This window comes from Hyperoodon ampullatus (assembly GCF_949752795.1).
Source record: "Hyperoodon ampullatus genome assembly, chromosome: 17".
NCBI lineage: Eukaryota > Metazoa > Chordata > Mammalia > Artiodactyla > Ziphiidae > Hyperoodon > Hyperoodon ampullatus.
Window position 1 is genome coordinate 44,426,486 of NC_136930.1, and position 20,064 is coordinate 44,446,549.

General features: G+C 44.2%; 1 protein-coding gene across 1 annotated transcript in view; it reads left to right on the forward strand.

The window, feature by feature from the left end:
• The window catches only part of GRHL2 (grainyhead like transcription factor 2), a gene marked incomplete at both ends in the record, with an annotated part of 116,207 nt that overhangs the window by 89,667 nt on the left and 6,476 nt on the right, over positions 1-20,064 (forward strand). The window contains 3 exons of the mRNA XM_079722760.1: positions 2,271-2,302; positions 13,179-13,273; positions 15,477-15,562. Of these exons, the coding sequence (XP_079578886.1) occupies positions 2,271-2,302; positions 13,179-13,273; positions 15,477-15,562 (213 nt within the window). The remainder of the gene's footprint in view (positions 1-2,270; positions 2,303-13,178; positions 13,274-15,476; positions 15,563-20,064) is intronic.

Below are 20,064 nucleotides of genomic sequence, written 5' to 3' on the forward strand. Positions count from 1 at the left end.
CATAAGGGAGCAGGGGCGGGTAGGGGAGGAAGGCCCGTGGTCCCCACTGCAGGCGTGAGCCTGGTAAAATGAGCCACGTGGCGGCCCTGCACAACTGCGGAGCAAGCAGCTGTTTAGCTTGCATGGTCGGTGAGCACTCCGAGCCACGCTGAAGGCACCTCAGCTATGGTCGCGTGGCCTGGGGAGCAGGCTTTTCACTATCAGCCCACATGTCCCCCGCTCCCTCATTATCTCACTGACTCACTTGTGGGTTGGTACATTCACCAGATGGTTATCAAAACCTCATATGAGGGCATGAACCCAATGTGCAGGCACTGTGGAGATTTTCAGTCTCCCTCTCCTCACACTGAAGTCCTGATACGCCCTGTGGCTTCTGTTGGGAATGCCTTTAAAAAGAAGTGACAAGGGGAGCTTGGGAGAAATTGTGGGAGGCAGGGGCATCATCCCACTGGATAACATGTACTTGGCGGGTATGAGCCTCCCTCAACACACCTGAACACAGGGAGGACATCATGCCTCCCTCACACCCTCAAGAACCGTTTCCCCACTTGTGGCTTGTAAACCCTCAACCCCCCAGATCATAGGCGTTCTTGATAAGCATGCAGGTTCCCAAGTTCCATTCCAGGCCTTTCAAATTGAAATCTCTGAAGGGGGACTCTGGGAATTTGCATTTATGAGAAGTTCTCCAGATAGTTTTTATGCACTCTAAAGTTTGAGAAACACTGTCTAAACATTAAATTCGTGCAATAAGCCCTACAGCCAACCAGGAAGAAACAGTGGGTCATTACGTGCAAGGAGGAGAAGTGACAGTGCAAGGAGGTGATAGGGACGGTGCAGCAGAGGCTGCTCAGGAGGCCAGGAGGACACTTAAGAGAAGGCTGCTTCCAGCTTTGGGTCACCAGTCACCTTTGCAGAGAGCTGTCCATTACCCTACCAGGGTGGTGCAGCAGGGTGGATGTGTTATGCCACGTTTAAAGAAACCAGCAAAAGATAAGCCAACATCAGGAACTTTTCCTCCAAATCCAGTTGTGTGTCCAGTGCTATGGCTCAGGCTCCCTTGCTTATGTGGGTCACTCTATATGCATCTAAATAGACAGTCCCATTACTAGCACATCCCAGTGCTCTGATGCCACACTGAAACTTGGGATCTGGGGAGGAAATGTGTTACCTTCATTGCTCTCTGCTTAAGAAGAAACAAAGTATACAATACAACCACAGACATTAAAAAGTGTAAGAGGAAAAAGTTCCCTGTGGAAATCCGAGCTAATGACTAGAATGACTCATTCCCAAAGAGTTCCAGGTAACCAGCTTTGTTATATAACTAAGTGTGGCTTTGGCAGCCTCCCAGGAACTGCCACGGGCCTTTGAGAAAGTTTCCACGGAGAGTGTCAGTCTAGACACAGCTGTTTCTCTCCCAGGTGGCTTCAGCAGGGACAGTGAAGAAATGGACTAGAACCAGAGGTGACTTTTGAAGTTAATGTGTGAATGTTGGATACTAACTTGAGTTTCATTCTTCACCCAAATGGAAATGGTCCTGCAGCACATAGTTAAAGCTCACAAAAGGCCCACAATTAATTGTCATAAATAATTGGATGAAGAGGACTTAACATACACAGCAGATCCCCTCTGGGTTTCCAGAGTTGCATAAAATAAGGATGCTTCATAATGTCTTTAAATCTGATTCTGCCTGCTGCCATGCTGACCACCGAAAGAAGTTTCTTTTCCTTCTGGCCAGAACACCTCCTAGAGCTAAATGACCTTTCCTGGCCTGAGGGTAGTTGACTCCTAGATTTTTGTGGCCTTGGGATGCCAGGGTAACCCAGGTCCCTTTGGGGAAAAAAACAGAGGCCCGGGGTTACTGCCGTGGGGACTTCTTGTTCCCCTCTTTTCTCCAAAGCACTCTATCTGGAGTCAGCTCTCCTGTGGACTGGATGGGGTTGGTTACTCACAGGCCCTGCTTCAAGGCCTTTGTAAACAATGATTTTTAGATCTTGCTAAAATATTTCCTTAATGTCAAAAGCAAGATTTGGCTTAGGGCTATAGGTAATCTGATTTCCAATTTTAGTTCATTAAAATCTAAGAATTAACCCTAGGGAGACTGAAGAGGTTAAATTTGTATTTCCTCAGACACACATGTGCAGCATCATTAAACAGATTTGTCTTTTGTCTTTTTTGAGACAGTGTAATGCCTTAGGAAAGTCTGTGCATCATGTAATATATTTCCATTTCTTGTGTCCAACCTACAGTAAGCCTGTTGTTTTGTTCCACAGGTGTATTACAACACGGACGATGAACGAGAAGGGTAAGGCACTCGGTCTTTTCACTCAAGCACCCAAAGTCAGATCATGTCAGTAGAAATGGGTTTCCAAGCACAGGGTAATGGGGCAGGGAGTGACAATGTCTGCTCAGCCTCCAGACTCAGAGCTAGGAAAGGCTTGACTCTGGGGATTGTCTGGAAGAAGGCTGGGGAATACCATTCTCCTTCCAGGTTTCTCTTTACCCCTTTCTCCTTCCTATGATCTGCCTTTGAAGAACTAGCTGTTTTTTTGAGGTGATACATCTCTTTGATTCCACCCTTTCACTGATAATCCAATTACTGAAATCTTTGGCCCCAATACAACATCAAGCTGAGCTTGAGGCAGGAGCCAAGGACACAGCCTGTCCTACTTTTAGTGCTACCTGGGGCCCCCCTACCACATGCCTCCTGAAGCCCTCACTCTGGGGAGTGAGCTGTGTGGGCCAGTGGTGAGACTCGTTTGGATGGGAGCTGGGCAGGCTGAGAACCTTGTCACTGTCCTTAGGACTGTAGGGACGAGAGGGTTTACATAGGGGCACTGAAGGCTCCCAGTGTCTTGCACATCAACTCTCTGCATAGTGCTTTTCTATTCATTAACTCATTGTATAGAATCCTAGAATTTTAGAGCCCAAAAGGAACCTTCAAGGTCATTTAGCTGACCCTGTCTTCTAGGCAATGTAGCACAATATACTGCATCCTTGAAAGGTGGTCAGCCAGCTTCTACTTGAATGTTCCCAGTGATGGGAATATTCTGAATATTCTCACTGTATGAGATAGCTCATGATACTGTTGGCCAGTTCCAGCTCCAGGAAGTTTGTCTGTTGAACCGATGTCTGTCTTCTTTTGACCCATTAGCTCTATTTCTGCTCTCTGGATAAGTCTCAACCTTTCCTCCTCATTCAAACATAGTTTTACCTCTCAACATCTTAATTCCCCCTCCAGGGGGTACCACCAGATTTGTTAATAGTCTCCTTAAACCTGGCTCTCAGAAATACATATGTTCTGAACCACATGAGTTGGAGATTATATTGGGATAATTTCTTCTTATGACCTGGATGCTGTCTTTCTCTTAAAGCAATCTAGAACTACGTTCATCTTTCATCTACATAACATTACTTATATACAACTAAAGTCTTGGTTTGTATTAATTACATGTGTATAACTAAACTCTCTAGATCACTGGTTTTTCAAACTATAGTCAAACCAGGGCTTCCCTATTCTTCCCTATGCAATGAACATATTTACTTGAAAACATTTCAAAGTGAAGTAAGTGGAGCAGATATTCTTGAGCTCATTTCCTAGAGCAGAGCTCAGGGAACTATAGCCTAAGGGCCAAGTCAAGGCCCAATACTTTTTGTACTGTCTGCAAACATTTTTAAATGCTTGAAAAAATCCCAAAGAAGAATAATATTGCATGACACTTGAAAGTTATGAGACTCAAGTGCCCATAAATGAAGCTTAATTGGAATACAGCTGCCTTAATGCCTTCGTGTCTTGTCTCTGGCTCTCTTGGTGCTACCACAGCAGAGCTGAGTACAGAGACGCAGCTGTAGTTGCAGCAGAGACCGTCCATCTAGCCTGGAAAGCCTAAATATTTACTTTACAGAAAAAGTGTGCCACCCTCTAAGGGACAGAGAATCTCAAAAGAGCCTAATAATTCCCTGGTTGGTTCGGAGCAGAACCTTGTCCAGGATTTGACCTCTAAATTCTGAGTTCCAAATTTTCTAAATACATAATTCGATTGTTCTTTTTGTCTTGGTACAGAGGTAATATATTCCAGTGGGGGGAATGAACAGAAACGCTTAGCACGAGCAGTTGTAATCTGTTGTTCCCATAGTTTACAAAGGTCAGGGTGGCGTCATGGAAAGAATGTTGACCCTGAGCTGAGGAAGCCCGCGTTCTACTCCCGGCCGCCCCGCTCACCAGTGTGAAGCCTGGGGCCACCTCCCTGACCTCTGGGCTTCCGTGTCCTCCATCGTAAAATGGGGATTTTGTATAAGACGATCTGTAAGATCTCTTGTGAGAGAACTGAGTGTTATGAATAAGAAAAGCCTGGGACCTAAATGCTCCTGCACGTGCAGGCTGCGCTTGTGAATCTGCCTCAGCCTGTCCCGCCTTGCACGTCGGCAACATTTAGGTGGCTAATTGACCTACTTTTACCTCTTTGGGCCTGGCCTCTCTGTAACAATTCCCCTCTTTTATTGCAGAATCATAAGGCCTGAGGCCCAAGGCTCTTACTTTTAACCATCTTCTAATTAGAGTTCGATTGCGCAATATGGGCGGCCTTGGAGCCCAGTGTTAACACATAGTAGGTACTTGGCTCGTTACATGTAAAAGTGGTAATCAGCATTCACTGGATACCTTGGCTAGGCACTGTCCTAAGTGCTTTATATGGATTATTTTATTGGATTCTTCCAAAATTCCCATAGGGAAGATGCTATACTTACTTCCACTTTATAATGAGGAAACTGAAACTTCAAAAGATCAGGAAACTTCTAAGCCACACAGCTGGTGGTGCTAGAGGCAGGATTTGAACCTGGGTCTAGCTGCACTCCCATCGCCTGCCTTTAGCCATCACGCCCCATCACCTAACCCTCGTAATTCTTGATCTGTGGCTGCCAAGGAATCATCCAGAGACAGGCCCTCATTGTGATGGCTCTCTGGCCTTGACAAAGGCACACTGTTTGGATTTTCGGACCCAGGTTGTGACAAGCCTAGGAGAGTGTACCTGGCAGAGGGGGTCAGTTCACCGAGCCCTGGGGAGAACCACCTTCATGGGCATTCGCTTAGCCTTCAACAGATCAGAACTGTCTGGCCAGTTCTTCTCTCTCCCTGCCAGGCATAAATCAGTTAGTATTAAAGCATCTAACTGAGTGTTGGAGAGCGTCATTCAGGCAGCCACCAGCTGGAGGACACAGCCTGCCCAGGTGCACCAGGGCCCTCTCCCAACTACTCCAAAGCCAGAGTGGTGGCCAGACACGGACTTGTTCACGAGGAGGAGAGCTTTTTGGCCTGAAGTGCCAGCAAACCTGAGCGCAATTAAAGAGAGAAACTAGAGAAAATTTAGATGAGGTGGGCTGGGGAGCCATCGTCAGCTAAGTACCTAAACTAAACAAAAAGAGGAACACCTATTTGCTCCTGCCTCCCTGTCTAGTGATAAGTATTTGGGGTGACTTCTGGTGCTGAATTCGGGGATCACAGACCCCATGCAGGCTTGTTTCCTAGGCAGGGGCTACAACAGATACAGAGGCTTTTGGACACCATCTCTGAGCAGCAGGTCTCTCGCTGCATATCGGAATCAAGCTGGGGAGTTAAAAAAAATACTCACATACAGGGACCGTCTCCAGGGATTTTGACTTAATTGGCAGATGGGTGCAGCTCAGGCATGGAGACCTTTTTAAAGTCCCCAGGTGATTCTAATGCACGGCAATGTTTGAGAACCACTGCTCTAGAGCCAGTCAGCCATGATTTGTGTCTTGCATTGATCTTACAAGCTGTGTAACTTAAGATAACAACCTTTTGGGGCCTCAGTTCCCTCATCTAAAAATAGCAAATATTGGGCTTCCCTGGTGGCACAGTGGTTGAGAGTCCGCCTGCCGATGCAGGGGATGCGGGTTCGTGCCCCGGTCTGGGAAGATCCCATATGCCGCAGAACGGCTGGGCCCGTGAGCCATGGCTGCTGAGCCTGCGTGTCCGGAGCCTGTGCTTCGCAACGGGAGAGGCCACAACAGTGAGAGGCCCGCGTACAGCACAAAAAAAAAAATAAATAAATTAAAAAAATAAAAATAAATAAAAATAGCAAATATTAATACCTACCTGCTAGAATTATTAGAAGCATTAATACGTAAAATGCATGGAAGATGCTTTCAAAAAAACAGAGCTATTATTATTGCCAAGGTTCCTTTTCAGGCCCTAAATAAATGATACTTCATTGAGAAATGGAAGAGAGGAAGATGAAGAAAAACGGAAAGAAAAACCGGACAAAAAGAATTTTCTATAGAGCTGAGCCCTTAACCGGGGATTCATGAATGGCTCTTATGGGGAAGAGGGAAGGGTCTTACGCTCCCTGAAATAGTATTTAAATTGATATGCAAATATTATGCACGATGAGAAATTCTATTTCCATTATTTCTGGGGACCTGGTATCCATCTCCATGACCTCTAGTTCCTGGAAAACCATTCTTGCCTTAATCCTCTGTCCACACTGGTCCCCACAGAGGTGTCCCCCGTTCCAGTCTATAGTGAGGTCCCCTCAAGTCTAGCAGCTCTGTGGCTTTTGCACTGCATTTGGGGCACAGGGATTCTTGGCACATTTGGGCATCCTCATGTCTGTTTTTAATCAAACCTTTTATTTCAAGATAATTATTGGTTCACATGCACTTGTAAGAAGCCCACCCCCTTTTCTTTCTTTTTTTTTTTTTTTTTGGCCACACTGCTCAGCATGTGGGATCTTAGTTCCCTTACTAGGGATTGAACCCAGGCCCACAGCAGTGAAAGCACTGTTTTAACCACTAGGCCACTGGGGAATTTCCAGGCCCACCCCCTTTTCAATTGATGTATTTTTATTTTTACTGTTAGATATTGCAGTTAAAAAATCCACCCAGTAATACTCAAATCTGCATCAGATATACAGGGAAGATTTTTAGAAAATATTTAAGGAAATGAAAATCATGTTTACCATCCCTCAGAGTAGCAGATTTTTATCAGTTTCTTACATTAGTACCAGTTATTCTTGCTTGTATACTAGTTAGCCATTTTGCAAATTAGAAGATATGAACTAAAGACTCTTAGAACTAAGCTTTGCCTCCTTTTATAAATTTAACCTACATTTGCCCTCTCTGTTGCTGTTCATTCCTTCCTTTATTTCTCTTTGGGATCCTTTTCCTATTTTTTTTTTTTTAATTGAAGTATAGTTGATTTACAATGTGTGTTAGTTCCTGGTGTATAGCAGAGTGATTGTTATACATGGGATCCTTTTCCTATTGCCAGAAGAATTCTGTTTAATAATTCTTTTGTTGTGGAACTTTTGGCAAAGAATTCTTTCATATTTGTTTATTTGTAAATGTTTTTATTTTGTAATCATTTTTCTAGGGTATTTCTGTTAGGTATCAAATTCCAGGTTGGCAGTTACTTTCTTTCAGTTTTGGTTTCCATCATTTTTTGTTGAGAAGTCAGCTGTCTTATTGTTGTTATTTAAAATGTAATCTTTTCTTTCTTCCCTTCCTTCCTTCCTTCCATCCTTCCTTCCTCCCTCCCTTTCTTTTTTCTTTCATTTGGGAAAGACTGCTTTAAAATTTTTCTCTTTCTCTCAGGTTTTCAAATTTTTTATGATGTTTCTACCTGTGGGTTTTCTTTGTACTTTCTTTTTCCCCCTGCTTGGTATTTTATACCACTCATTGAATCTGTGGGTTGATGTCTTTCATCAGTTTTGGAACATTCTTGGCTGTTATCTCTTCAAATAGTGCTCTTCCCTGTTCTCTCCCCAGTCCTTTGAGACTCTAAATGTGTATTAGAGTTTTTTATTCTCTCCCTATGTTTTTTATGTTCTTTTCTAAACTGTCCATCTTCTTTACTCACCATGCTCCAGCCTGGATATTTTCTACTGACCTAACTCTCAAATCCTCTCTTCTGCTAGGTCCAATATACTAAACCCATCTATTGAGTTATTAATTTCAATTATTGCACTTTTTAGTTCTAGGACTTATACTTAATTGTTTTATTTTTATAAACTTCAATTCTAAATGTCTTGTCATTTATTTTCATGAACATAATAATAACTGTGCTATAAGTATGTTATCTGGGTCTGTTTCTATTGTATGTTTTTCCCTTGGTCCTGTTTAATATTTGATAATCATTGAACAATGATTATCAAATGATGAACAATATACATAAAAATTATGTATATACATAAAAATACATTTTTTGTATTTTTTATGTATAACAATATACATAAAAATTATGGAGGCTCTGGATGACCGTATTTTTCCTTATGAAGGTTTTCCCTATCCTATGGTATGTAGCCCTAGTTAACAGATCACCATAACTGAGTCAGGGACAGAACTGACCCAAAGCTGGGTTGCAGTTTATTTTAACCTCAGATGACCTCTAATTCATCCTAACTCCTAGATTGTACCTTTGAGGGACTTTCTATGGGTCTTTTTCCTTCATGGAGCTTGAAGTTCAATTTTTGTCTCCTTAGCATGGGGAGACTACCCAAGCCTCCTCTATGAGTTTCAAGGGCTTTCTGCTTAACTTCTTACTCTTTTATCCTGTGCAGCTTAAAAACTTGGTAAATACCTGGGAAGGAATACTGCAGTGTCTGGCTTACTTCTCTGTGCTTCTCTACTCTCTAGAAGTTTTCCTATTAGTCCTGAATACCTTTGCAGCCCTAAACACCAATTTCTGTTTCTCTAACACCATAAGATTGCCAAAAGCTGTGCAGACTTCTTTGCCCTTAAGTAGGTGCCTCTGCTGAGATCACCATCCTCTACTCCCAGCTGAGAAATGGCAAATGCTTCGAGAGGAAAGTGGCCCACTGACTATCAGCTCACCTCTCGCATTTTTCTCCTCTGAGATCTCAGCTCTCAGGTTCTGGCTGACTCAACAGTAGTGTCCAATACCTTCAATAAGATAAAATAAATAAATAAATATATATATATATATATGTATTTACAGTTACTTACATTGTTCTTGGCTGGAACATTGCTTGGTTTGCCACAAGATACAACATGTTAGCCAGAAACAGAAATATCTGTATTTCCTCTTAAAATGATCCTTCTGGGGCCTACTGACCTAGTTATTTACTACTTTCAATTGTAAGCTCTTAACTACCATAATTGTTACTAAACATATGTGGGGTTTGTTTGTTGATTTTGGTTTGTGTTTACTGAGTGTGTCAGATGAATTCTATCAAGACCCTGAACTAGCATTGATTAAAGTCATTTGGAGATGATAGGTTCTTCCCCAGAGTGATTTATTGTTGAAAATAAACTAATTGAGATTCTACTCCATAATGTGAAAGACTTTGTGAGGACTTGAACATATGAGCACCTCCTCTTTTCTGAGGCTGACAAAGGGTAGGGACGTTCATTTATTTAGGGCAGACGTGGTCATCAGCCTACACAGGCTGTAAGCAGAGTTGTGAACTAGACAAACTATGTCTCCATGGTGCCTGCACCTCCTTTCTGTGCTTTATTTTGGTACCTCCTCACCTAGGTACTGATGCCTAGTGTGGTTCAGCCTGACAGGTAGGGCTCAACATTGCCAAGTATGTCCAGAGACAGGCTTCAGATCCAAACACCTTCCCAGTTTTTCTTCTGATGAAACTTAGCCATCCTTTGTTTACACCTCAGGGACTTGCTTTCCCTGAGACTGACCCCACAAAGCAACAATTTCATATGTTGCTGGACCTGGAGTTCCTCCACGTTAACACGTTGTGCCTACGGGACAGAGATTGATGTCAGAGAAAGCACCTTTTCCTTGTTCTTGTCCTTTTGTGGTACAAGCCAGTGTAATTGAACAGGACATTAGGAGACCTGAAATCCTTACTCTTTCTATCAATTGGGCAGTCATTTCTGCCCTTCTTTTCTCACCTTGCTTTGAAAAGAAATGAAACCATTGAATTCAGACCACACAAGCTTATTGACTCCTACTGGGTTTATAGATTTGAAAGTGTGAAAAAACATTTCTGAACTCCCAAGAGAAATGTGGTTTATCCAAGATGTTATTTTAATGGTGAAGTTTGTCATGCTCAGAATAGGGTGCTTTCAAAAGTCAACAGACCTGGAAAAATGTAAATAAATCTTTCTTGATGAGAGAAAGAAAATCCCTAGTTTAGGAACCCTAACACAGCATGAAAGAGTGTCTGGTGATGTTTCAGGCTATGTACCCATTATTAACCTACTGGTCATCGACAGCAACGTCAATAGATTTTTAATCTTCTGCTCCCAGGGTCGTGGTCAGTCCAGCTCCAAGACATGACAGAACAATATGACCCGCTTTTATGGTTTTAAAGAAAAGTGAGGGAAAGATAGAGGGAACAGTGCTCTAAAAACTTATTACCACCTTCAGCTGGGACTTGAGTTTGAGTTTTTCTTCTGGCTATTTCCATAATTTGACTTACTATGGAATAAAATAGAATGCTGACTCTGAATATCATTTCTCATACCCTCACTCATCATCATCTCAGATTTATGGAGTACTTTAACATGAGGTTGTTCCTCAGAGCTGGGTTCTCTCAACATCCTGTTTCACTTTTTTAGCTGCGTTGCTTGCATAAGACACATAACACCCTGAGCCTTAGTTTGGTCATCACCAAAATAGGGATAAGATTGGTCCTTGTCCTGCTGGCTCACAGTGTGTTCATGAGACTTAATTGACCAAGGAGATGTAAAGCACTTTGATGAAAAGCATGGTCTTATTAAGGGCTAATAAACATAATTTTGGACCACCTAGAGTAGAAGATGGTAATTTAAAGCCTTGTTGGTTTAATACTTTAAACTATTAGAATTAATAGAAGTACTTTTTGGACTGTCCACAGTTTTATACCATGTGTTCTTTCTACCACTGGACCCCACCATTAGCTCCACTTGAGAATTGATAAAAAGAACTTCTTAATGACAATGATGCTAATAGGGACTTGGCTTTGGAGCAGGGTTTTTTTGGTTGGTTTTTTTTTTTTTTTGCGGTACGCAGGCCTCTCACTGTTGTGGCCTCTCCCATTGCGGAGCACAGGCTCCGGATGCGCAGGCTCAGCGGCCATGGCTCACGGACCCAGCCGCTCCACGGCATGTGGGATCCTCCCAGACCGGGGCACGAACCCGCATCCCCTGCATCGGCAGGCGGACTCTCAACCACTGCACCACCAGGGAAGCCCCAGAGCAGGGTTTTATATTATTTTGGAAGCTTGGGATTGATATAATGTCAGTCTCTGATGCAGGAAGCTTTTCCAACTTTAGCCCTTAAATTGGGCCAAAGTGGTAGTTTGGACTGTTTGCTACCTGATAGTAAATGGAAACTCTGAGCTCTTTCAAATTGTCTGCGTTATGTACTCTTCCCCGTATCTCTCTTCCTCAAATCTCTCCAACTTTAATTATCATGATCATCATGACCATCATCATCTCTAACTAACACTTCTATAGTACGTACAATGTATCAGGCAACTTTGTGAGTTTGAATTTACATTATGTTGAATTCATTTAATCCTCTCAACAGCCTCCTTTTAAAGAGGCTGTTGGCTCAGGGCAGTTGAAGAATTTGTCCATGTTTCCGTAGCTAGTAGATTGCAAAGCAGGGGTTTATCTTTAAATTTTTAAATTGAAATATAGTTGGTTTACTGTGTTGTGTTAGTTTCAAGTGTACAGCAAAGTGATTCAGTTATACATATAATTTTTCAGATTCTTTTCCATTATAGGTTATGGGTTATTACAGTGGGTTGTTACAATAAGATATTGAGTATAGTTCTTTGTGCTATACAGTAGGTTCTTTTTGGTTATCTATATTATATAGAGTAGTGCGTATATTTTAATCCCAAACTCCTAATTTATCCCTCCCGCCCTTTCCCCTTTGGTAACCATAAGTTTGTTTTCTATGTCTGTGAGTCTGCAAAGCAGGGGTTTAAACCAAGGTAGTCTGGACCCAGATCTCATGTCTTAACAATTCTGCTGAACTGCCTATCTGGCATTGCTTCATGTGCCTGGTTCCAGGAATCCCCAGAGAGATTAAAGTTTTCTAAAAACCTATACCTGCTCTCTTGAGGGCTTAAAAGACTGTAAGACTCCATGCAGAGGCATTTTCTCAGTGTTTTAGTCAGCTTGGGTTGCTATAACAAAATACCATAAACTGGGTGGCTTAAATAACATAAATGTATTTTTCCAAGTTCTGGAGGCTGGAAGTCTGAGATCAGGGTGCCAGTATGGTCGGTGTCTGGTGAGGACCCTTTTCTGGCCTGTAGATCACCATCCTCTTGCTGTGTCCTCACATGGCAGAAAGAGAGAGGGTGTCCCTTTCTTATAAAGACACTCCCATCATGGAGGCTCCACCCTCACGGCGTAATTACCTCTCAATGCCCGGACCTCTGAATACCATCCTCCTGGGGGTTAGGGTTTCAGCATATGAGTTTGAGTGGCCTCTCAGCGGCAATGACTTCTCTTCAGTGACAATCTGTTCTTCTAATTTCCTTCCTCTGGAACAGCCCTCCCTTCCCTAGAGTGCCCAGAAAGACAGAGACTTTGGGAGGAAATGCACCAGAACTGGCCAGCTGGGGACCCGTGGGCCCTCGGGAAGGGGAACCGAAACCCTCTCCCATGAGGAAGGAGGGGCCGGGTCTAGGGCACCTCAGCCACCGCAGTCTCCTCCGCTCCCAGCTGATGGAGTTGTGGAACAGCAGGAACCGAGGGCAACCTCATAACTTAGAACCAGCGAGGCAGGCCCGTGCCATTTCCAGAGGTCACGCTGTGCCCTCGGGGCTGGCGAGAAAGTGCAGGACACCCAGGCCCTAGCTAGGTGGGACGGGCTGTGTAACTTGCAGACCACACAAACACAGGGCTCAGGCCCACATCCCCAGCCCTGGTCTTCCGAGCAGGAAGGGAGGTTAGGTGCAGAACGGAATGGGTAAAACCCAGAGCTCTCACCTCGGTGGATCCATGTTCAGCAGCAAGGAGGATGTCTCAGGGCCATGCATGAAAGATACTGGCGTGTGTGTTCTGCCCCACATGCAGACTTGGGACCTGTGAGGGGGAGGCGGGAGGTTGGTGCGTGGATCCAGTTGTGATAAGGGATGGCGTAAACAAAGGGAAAAGATAGGGACTGGCACATCCATACACCTTTTTGTTGGCACCCCGGGTGTCTTCCTTAATTGACACTTTCTCCTCATCTTTTCTAGCAGCAGTGTCCTTGTGAAACGGATGTTCAGGCCCATGGAAGAGGAGTTTGGTCCAGCACCTTCTAAGCAGATGAAGGAAGAAGGGATGAAGCGAGGTACCGTTCCCGCTGAGGCCCTCCCCTGGTGTTGCTCCAATTAGGAATGGTGGCGGGGACATTTCACTGAGAAGAGCCCCCGGCCCGGCCCATGTCCCTGTGGATACGTGCTAGCCTGGGGATGCTTTTATTGACATAGGAAGTCCACAGTCTCCTCCTTTGCTTTAAACCTTATCTTTTTAAACACCCTAAGCAAACATTTATTCTTCCTGGGCACTGATTCTTTCCTTTACCTTGAGGGAAATGTAGTGAATATACTGACTCATCCAGCAGTGAGATATAAGGTTAAAAGAAACTCGTGCTGTGTTTGACAATAGCCTCTCATAAGCACCAGCAGCTGAGAATCCTTCAATAGATGCAAACGATTAATCACGGTACAAGTAAGGGAACCTGTTTTCTGTGACATCACAAATTACTCATTTTCTCTCAGTCAGGGATCTTATTCCACTTCACCAAGAGAATAAGAAACAAAGCACAGGCCTGTCAGTGTCTTGCTCAGCATCTGGATGCTGTGCTGACTCACTGTCCCTCCTGGGAGTAAGGGGAAAGGGGAGGTGGTGGCTTTCCTCCCCACATCCTGCTGTAGCCAACACCAAGAGCTTCCAGAGACCTTCTGCTTACAGCACTGGACGTTTAATGAGTCAGGTTACCGTACGTCCACCATCTGCACAGGCTTGAGGTTTTTGTTACTGAGGATTTTCTTTTTTCCTGTTTGTTGAAATGGGATTTGCATAATGGTCAAGAGCATCCCCTGTGTAGCCTCCCTCAGCCACATCGAGTCATGTGACCTTGGGAAGGTCCTCTGCACCTTGGAGTCCTCACTTGTAAAATGGGGTGACAACAGTACCCACCTCACAGAGGGAGGCTTCATGAGTTAATGTGTGTAAAACACTAAACTCAAGTGCCCAGTACATAGTAAGCACTCCATCTTCACTAATATAATTATTAGTTTTATTTTTAGGCCTGGATCTAGTTAAGGAATATTATCATAATTGTGAATGAGTAATGAACATTTCAGAATTCAAAGAGTGTAAATATCTGAGTAGTGTTAATTACAGTAGTAATATTTAAACCTATAAAGGGTTTTCCGACTTCACAGGCTCACCATCAAATATTCGAGTGCATTTTGAGCTCCATTCCTGCATGCCTTTTATATCTCATCCTTTAGAATGAGGGCAATGTTATACGGAAATCAAGGATCACACAGGCCAAAGTAATAGTAGCTTACATCCATATTTAGTACATGCTGGCTGGTCCAAAGCTTGTGTTTTTCAGATATTTTGAGGTTGTGAAGTCTGCACAAAAATTGCCATCAGGAATTGCTGTGACAAAATGCAAAGTTACGGCCTTTGAAACATCTCAGTCATAGGGACACATGAGGGCACTGCAACCTTCCAGCAATAGAGAACTCGTTCTCCCAGGAGTGGCTTTTCTTTGGACAAGGACAGTGGAGTTACTGAGCCCCTCGCCTGGAGCTCCTATGCTGAGCTGGGCTTTGAGGGGCACAAGGAGTCAGGGTCACTGACAGTGCCCGTTGTTTGTTAAAAGTTCTCCAGGACAGAGAATGGCTGTAATTATCACCAATGCCGTTATTTGTTTTGCCTTTGTAGCCACTTCTCAGGGTGGCTCTCTCAAAGTCACGGGAGTCGGTTGCCTTTGTCTGTACAAGCTCTGGGATGTCTGATAATGGTTACTGCTATCCTTAACAGAGTGATTGTTATCCACAGATACACAGTTAATGAGAGCTGCCTCTCTGGGCAGGCCCTGGGGGTGAGCTGTAAGCCCAGCATGCAGGTGTGGCTATCAACAAGCCCAGCAGGAGATGGTGGCACTGCAGCCCATCAACCCGCTGCCATGCCCCCTTTAACCCATTCCAGGGACTCCTGCAGCAGGAGGAGCAGCCACACTATTTCAAAGACAATGGTTTTGCAAGAAGAGGCCTGTAAATCCAATGGAAGCGGCACTCATTTAAATACTGGGCTGGCCAAAAAGTTCGTTCGGGTGGTTCGCACTTTTTGGCTAACCCAATAGAACATAGTTTGAGGGTTCCTTAGGGTCAGCCTGCTGGAAATTACATTTTTCTGTTGGGGGTTACAAGAAGAAGTTACAGAATGTTCATCTGTAACAGCCACTGGTGGGAAGCAGTCTCCTGGGGCAGCTGCGTGGGCTCCACAGTCACGGCTTCCCACCCCTTCTCTTTCAGTGCTTTTGTACGTGAGGAAGGAGACGGACGATGTGTTTGACGCCTTGATGTTGAAATCCCCCACCGTGAGAGGCCTGATGGAAGCGGTAAGCAATGAACCCCCTTCAGCCTCCGAGAAACCGGCGGCATGTAGCCTCCTGAGCTGAAACCCATTTATTAAGATGCAGCCTTCGAGATGGCCCTGGAATGAGCTTTCTCAAGGAAAAAGAAAAAGCAGAGATTTATGGGGATACTGATTTCCACCCTGTCTGGCTTATTATTAGCATCTTAAGGAGAAGGAAACTTTGAAAAACTGCCAATTCCCTGTCAGTTTAAGGCTAATCAGAGTAAGATGCCATAGAGAAAGTTTAAACTGTGAGTTTCCATTTGTCTCTTTGCATGAAACCAAATTAGATACGTTTAACTTTCCAAACCTATACAGAACAAAAACGATTAGGAAGTGTCTTGCCAGCTGCGATAGTGTAATCCAAAATAAAATATGACCTCTTTTGGTTAAGGAAAAAATATAAATTGCAGAGTTATAAAATGATTTAAGTAAGATTCTGAAATCTCTCCCTCCCTTCTCATCCCCTGTTTAGTCTAGCATTACCCAACCTGGGCTCAGGAAGTTATTTTATGTTTTATCCATGTATTATCCATCTGAATGTGACTCTACATTGAATATGATATCTGACTCCCCTGTACAACCATATTGTAGAAGATCCAGGGTTTTTGTGGTGATGAAGACAACAGGACTGCCAAGGGACAGTCTAGAATTTTTGTTGGTCTGGAAAACTGCTACATTGAAACAGCATATTGGGCTATGGAGTAATATGTGAAAATGTGTAGGACAGTGACTCTAAGTGGAATCATACACTATGTTGTCTCTTGTGGATGATTTCTTTCACTTTGCATAATGTTTCTGAGGTTCATCTATGTTGTGGTATAAATCAGTACTTCATTCTTTTCTATGGCTGAATAATATTCCAGTGTATGGATATACCACATTTCGTTTTTCCATTCACCAGTTGATGGACATTTGGATTTTCCCCCCCACCTTTTGGCTATTGTGAATAGTGCTGCAAAGAACATCCAGGTACAGGTGTTTGTTTGAATACGTGTTTTCAATTCTTTGGGGTGTATACTGAGGAGTGGAATTGCTAGCCAGACATGTAAGGTCACATTGTATAATCATACAATTTATAGGAAATATCAAGAACAGGCAAATCCATTGAGACAGAAAGCAGATTAGTTGTTGCCAGGAGTTGGGTGAAAGGTGAATGAGAAACGTCTACTTAGTTTCCTTTTGGGGTGATGAATTGTTCTGGAACTACATAGTCCTGACGTTTGCAGAACATTGTGAATGTACTAAATGCTACTGAATTGTACACTTTAAATGGTTTAAGTGGGGGAATTTATATGATATGTAAAAAAATTATTTATTTGTTCACCTGAAATTTTTTTTAAAAAGCACAAGAATGTTACCAGTGTGGTTGGCATCGTTAGGCAATTCAGAGCAGGGCATGGAGGACCACCCTCTAAGAAACACTTGGCTGGAGGGTTTGGTAATCTCTTCTGTTCTCAGGATTTGTCATTGGCATGGAGTTTGTTGTCACTGAATCTGACCCCCCCATAAGGGGAAAACAAAACCAGAAATGAATACAACAAAAAGTATCAGTCTATCTCTCTTCAAATGAACTAGGATTTTTTTAAATGACCCTAAAATGACTGGAAGATTGATTTATGAGCTACAGAAGCCCTTTGAACAAATTTCATACCTTTAATCTGGCCTTTAAGATCATATTACTGAAACTGACTTACCTAGGATGGTGGTGAAGCTGAAAATTACTTTAGCAGCTGTTTTGAATGCATATTCCCAGTCATCAACCCCAGATTCCCGTTCTGCTGAAGTGGAGGTTGGGGAGGGCGGTGGAGCAGCAGGAATCTGGTTTTTGGGGTTTTTGTGTGTGTGGTATGCGGGCCTCTCACTGTAGTGGCCTCTCCCATTGCGGAGCACAGGCTCCGGACGCGCAGGCTCAGCGGCCATGGCTCACGGGCCCAGGCTCTCCGCGGCATGTGGGATCTTCCCGGACTGGGGCACGAACCCATGTCCCCTGCATTGGCAGGCGGACTCTCAACCACTGCGCCACCAGGGAAGCCCAGGAATCTGTAGTTTTAACAGTTCTTCAGGGTATTCTGAGATCAGCCAGGTGTGAGAACCACTAACCTAAACCAATTCTGAACTGATTCATTACGCCTTTTTCCTTAGTGTCTTCCTTTCCTGTTTGTGACATCTGGCTAGTTCTACAAGTGTTCTGTAGCTGTGGTCTCGCTGGATCACAGTGGGGTTAAATATCACCTTCACTTCCACCCAAACAATCCCTGAGTTAACTCTGCTTTTTTGTTTCTCTCTTCTCCAATAGAATGTAAAGTTCATAAGAACAGGGGCTTTGTCTCTGCTGTTTTCTGTGTATCCCCAGGTGTTTGAGCATATATATTTGTTGACTGAATTGAGCATCCACTGTGTATGTACCACCATGCCAAGTGCTATGGGTGGCATGTATTTCACATGCATTGCTTCACTTGAGCTTCACTATATCTCTGTGAACTTGGCAGGTCAGATGTCATCACCGTCATTTACAGATGTGGGGTTTCCTGAGCTCCACAGAGTGGCAGAGCCAGCTTAAGCCCTTGAGCAACTTAAGTCCACTTAGGGAAACGTCCACACATGAAAAGTTATTACAAGAAGAATAACCATTCCAAGTCACAGCTCACAACAACTAAAGGAAAGAAGCTTAGGCAATAGTAAGCCATCAGGCAAGCAGTAGCGTGTATGATGGTTGATCCCACACAGTCCGGGTTCAGATCCTAGCTCTGACACTTCAGAGTAGTGTGGCCCTGGGCAGGTTACTCAACCTCTCTGTACCCCAGGTTCATCGTTTCTGAAATGAGAGTAATAATAATGTGGGATATTATTATGAAGATAGATACTGATAAAATGAGATGTAGGGTTGTTTCGAGGATTAAATGAGTTTCTATACAAGGTGTTTAAAGTAGCACATAGAAACACTGTATAGGGAGTTCCCTGATGGTGCAGTGGTTGAGAATTTGCCTGCCAATGCAGGGGACACAGGTTTGATCCCTGGTCCGGGAAGATCCCACATGCCACGGAGCAACTAAGCCTGTGCGCCACAACTGCTGAGCCCACGTGCTCTAGGGCCCATGTGCCACAACTACTGAGCCCGTGTGTTGCAACTACTGAAGCCCACACGCCTAGAGCCCGTGCTCCACAACAAGAGAGGCCACCGCAATGAGAAGCCTGCGCACTGCAACAAAGAGTAGCCCCTGCTCGCCGCAACTAGAGAAAGCCCGCGCACAGCAACGAAGACCCAATGCAGCCAGAAAAATAAATAAAATTTTAAATACAGAAACACTGTATAAATGAATATATATATGTAGTAGATGGCTGTAAGTGCTATGGGGTGGAGAGGCAGATTGAGATTCCCTCAAGCCAAAGGGGCTAGAGAAGGGTGTTCTCCCCTGGTGAAGCTGGCTGGGTGCACAGGAAAAAGGTGGCTCATGGCCCCGGTAGCACCCCCTTCTATGCAGCTGAGTCATTCATGCATGGAGGTGCAGGCCTGTCCTCCCCAATTCTATTGACAGGTCAAATGTAGCCACCTAGGAAGTATTTATAAGCAAGAGCCACCCCTTTTTCAAAAGTGCATCTTAGAGCCCACACTGAACAGTTTATAATTCCACATAAAAGTCATCGGCCTCCAGAGCTGGCAGTTGTGTTGAATGCCTCTAGACCAGGCAGACAGAGTCCTACATTGGTGAAAACCAATGGAAATCTCTAGTTCTGCCTGTCACATATCTGAGGTTTCTGGGCAAAGAGAACTCTCCACAAAGTAAAAGTCTAAAAGTTCCAGATCATCAGATAGCCAGTAACACACTGATGAGATATGTCCAAGACCTAGGATCCTCTTGGGTGTCAACGAAGTCTTAGGGGTCCTTAAAAATATTGATCATGAGCTTTTAAAAATGATGGACATATACGAGCAGTTCAGACTACTTGAAAAACACAAAGAAAAAACCAAGCAGTCCTAATGCCCCCGCTCTGAGAACTATCACGAAGCGTGTGCTTGCCACGCACACGGAAGGGGAGTGTTGTGGTGACACCATCCAGCTCCTGGGCAGAAGGATTCCTTCCGTAATCTCCCGACAGATGGCCAGCTTCCTCCACATGCTATCCTGCACAGTCTCACTTCTTTCCAGGCTTCCGGATTTGGCAAAGCCCACTTCCTTGCCTGGCATGGAGGCAGAGGACGCCATGTTAGGGTGGCATTTTATCCAGCTGCCTCTGCCTTTGCCTTTGACAACTGCACAGAGGGCAGGACTTTGTCCTCCTGGAGACCGTTGCCCTCCGCAGCCTGATGCCCGTGTCAACTTTGCCAGTTGCTTCTTGGTACTGGATGGGGTCCATGAGCCCTGCTTCAAACAGGCCCAGCATATGCCCCTTTTCTCTATGAGCTTAGAATCTGAAACCAGACCGCCAGACTGTTACCTTTTAAATCCTGTCTCTGCCACTTCCTAGTTGAGGGACCCTGAT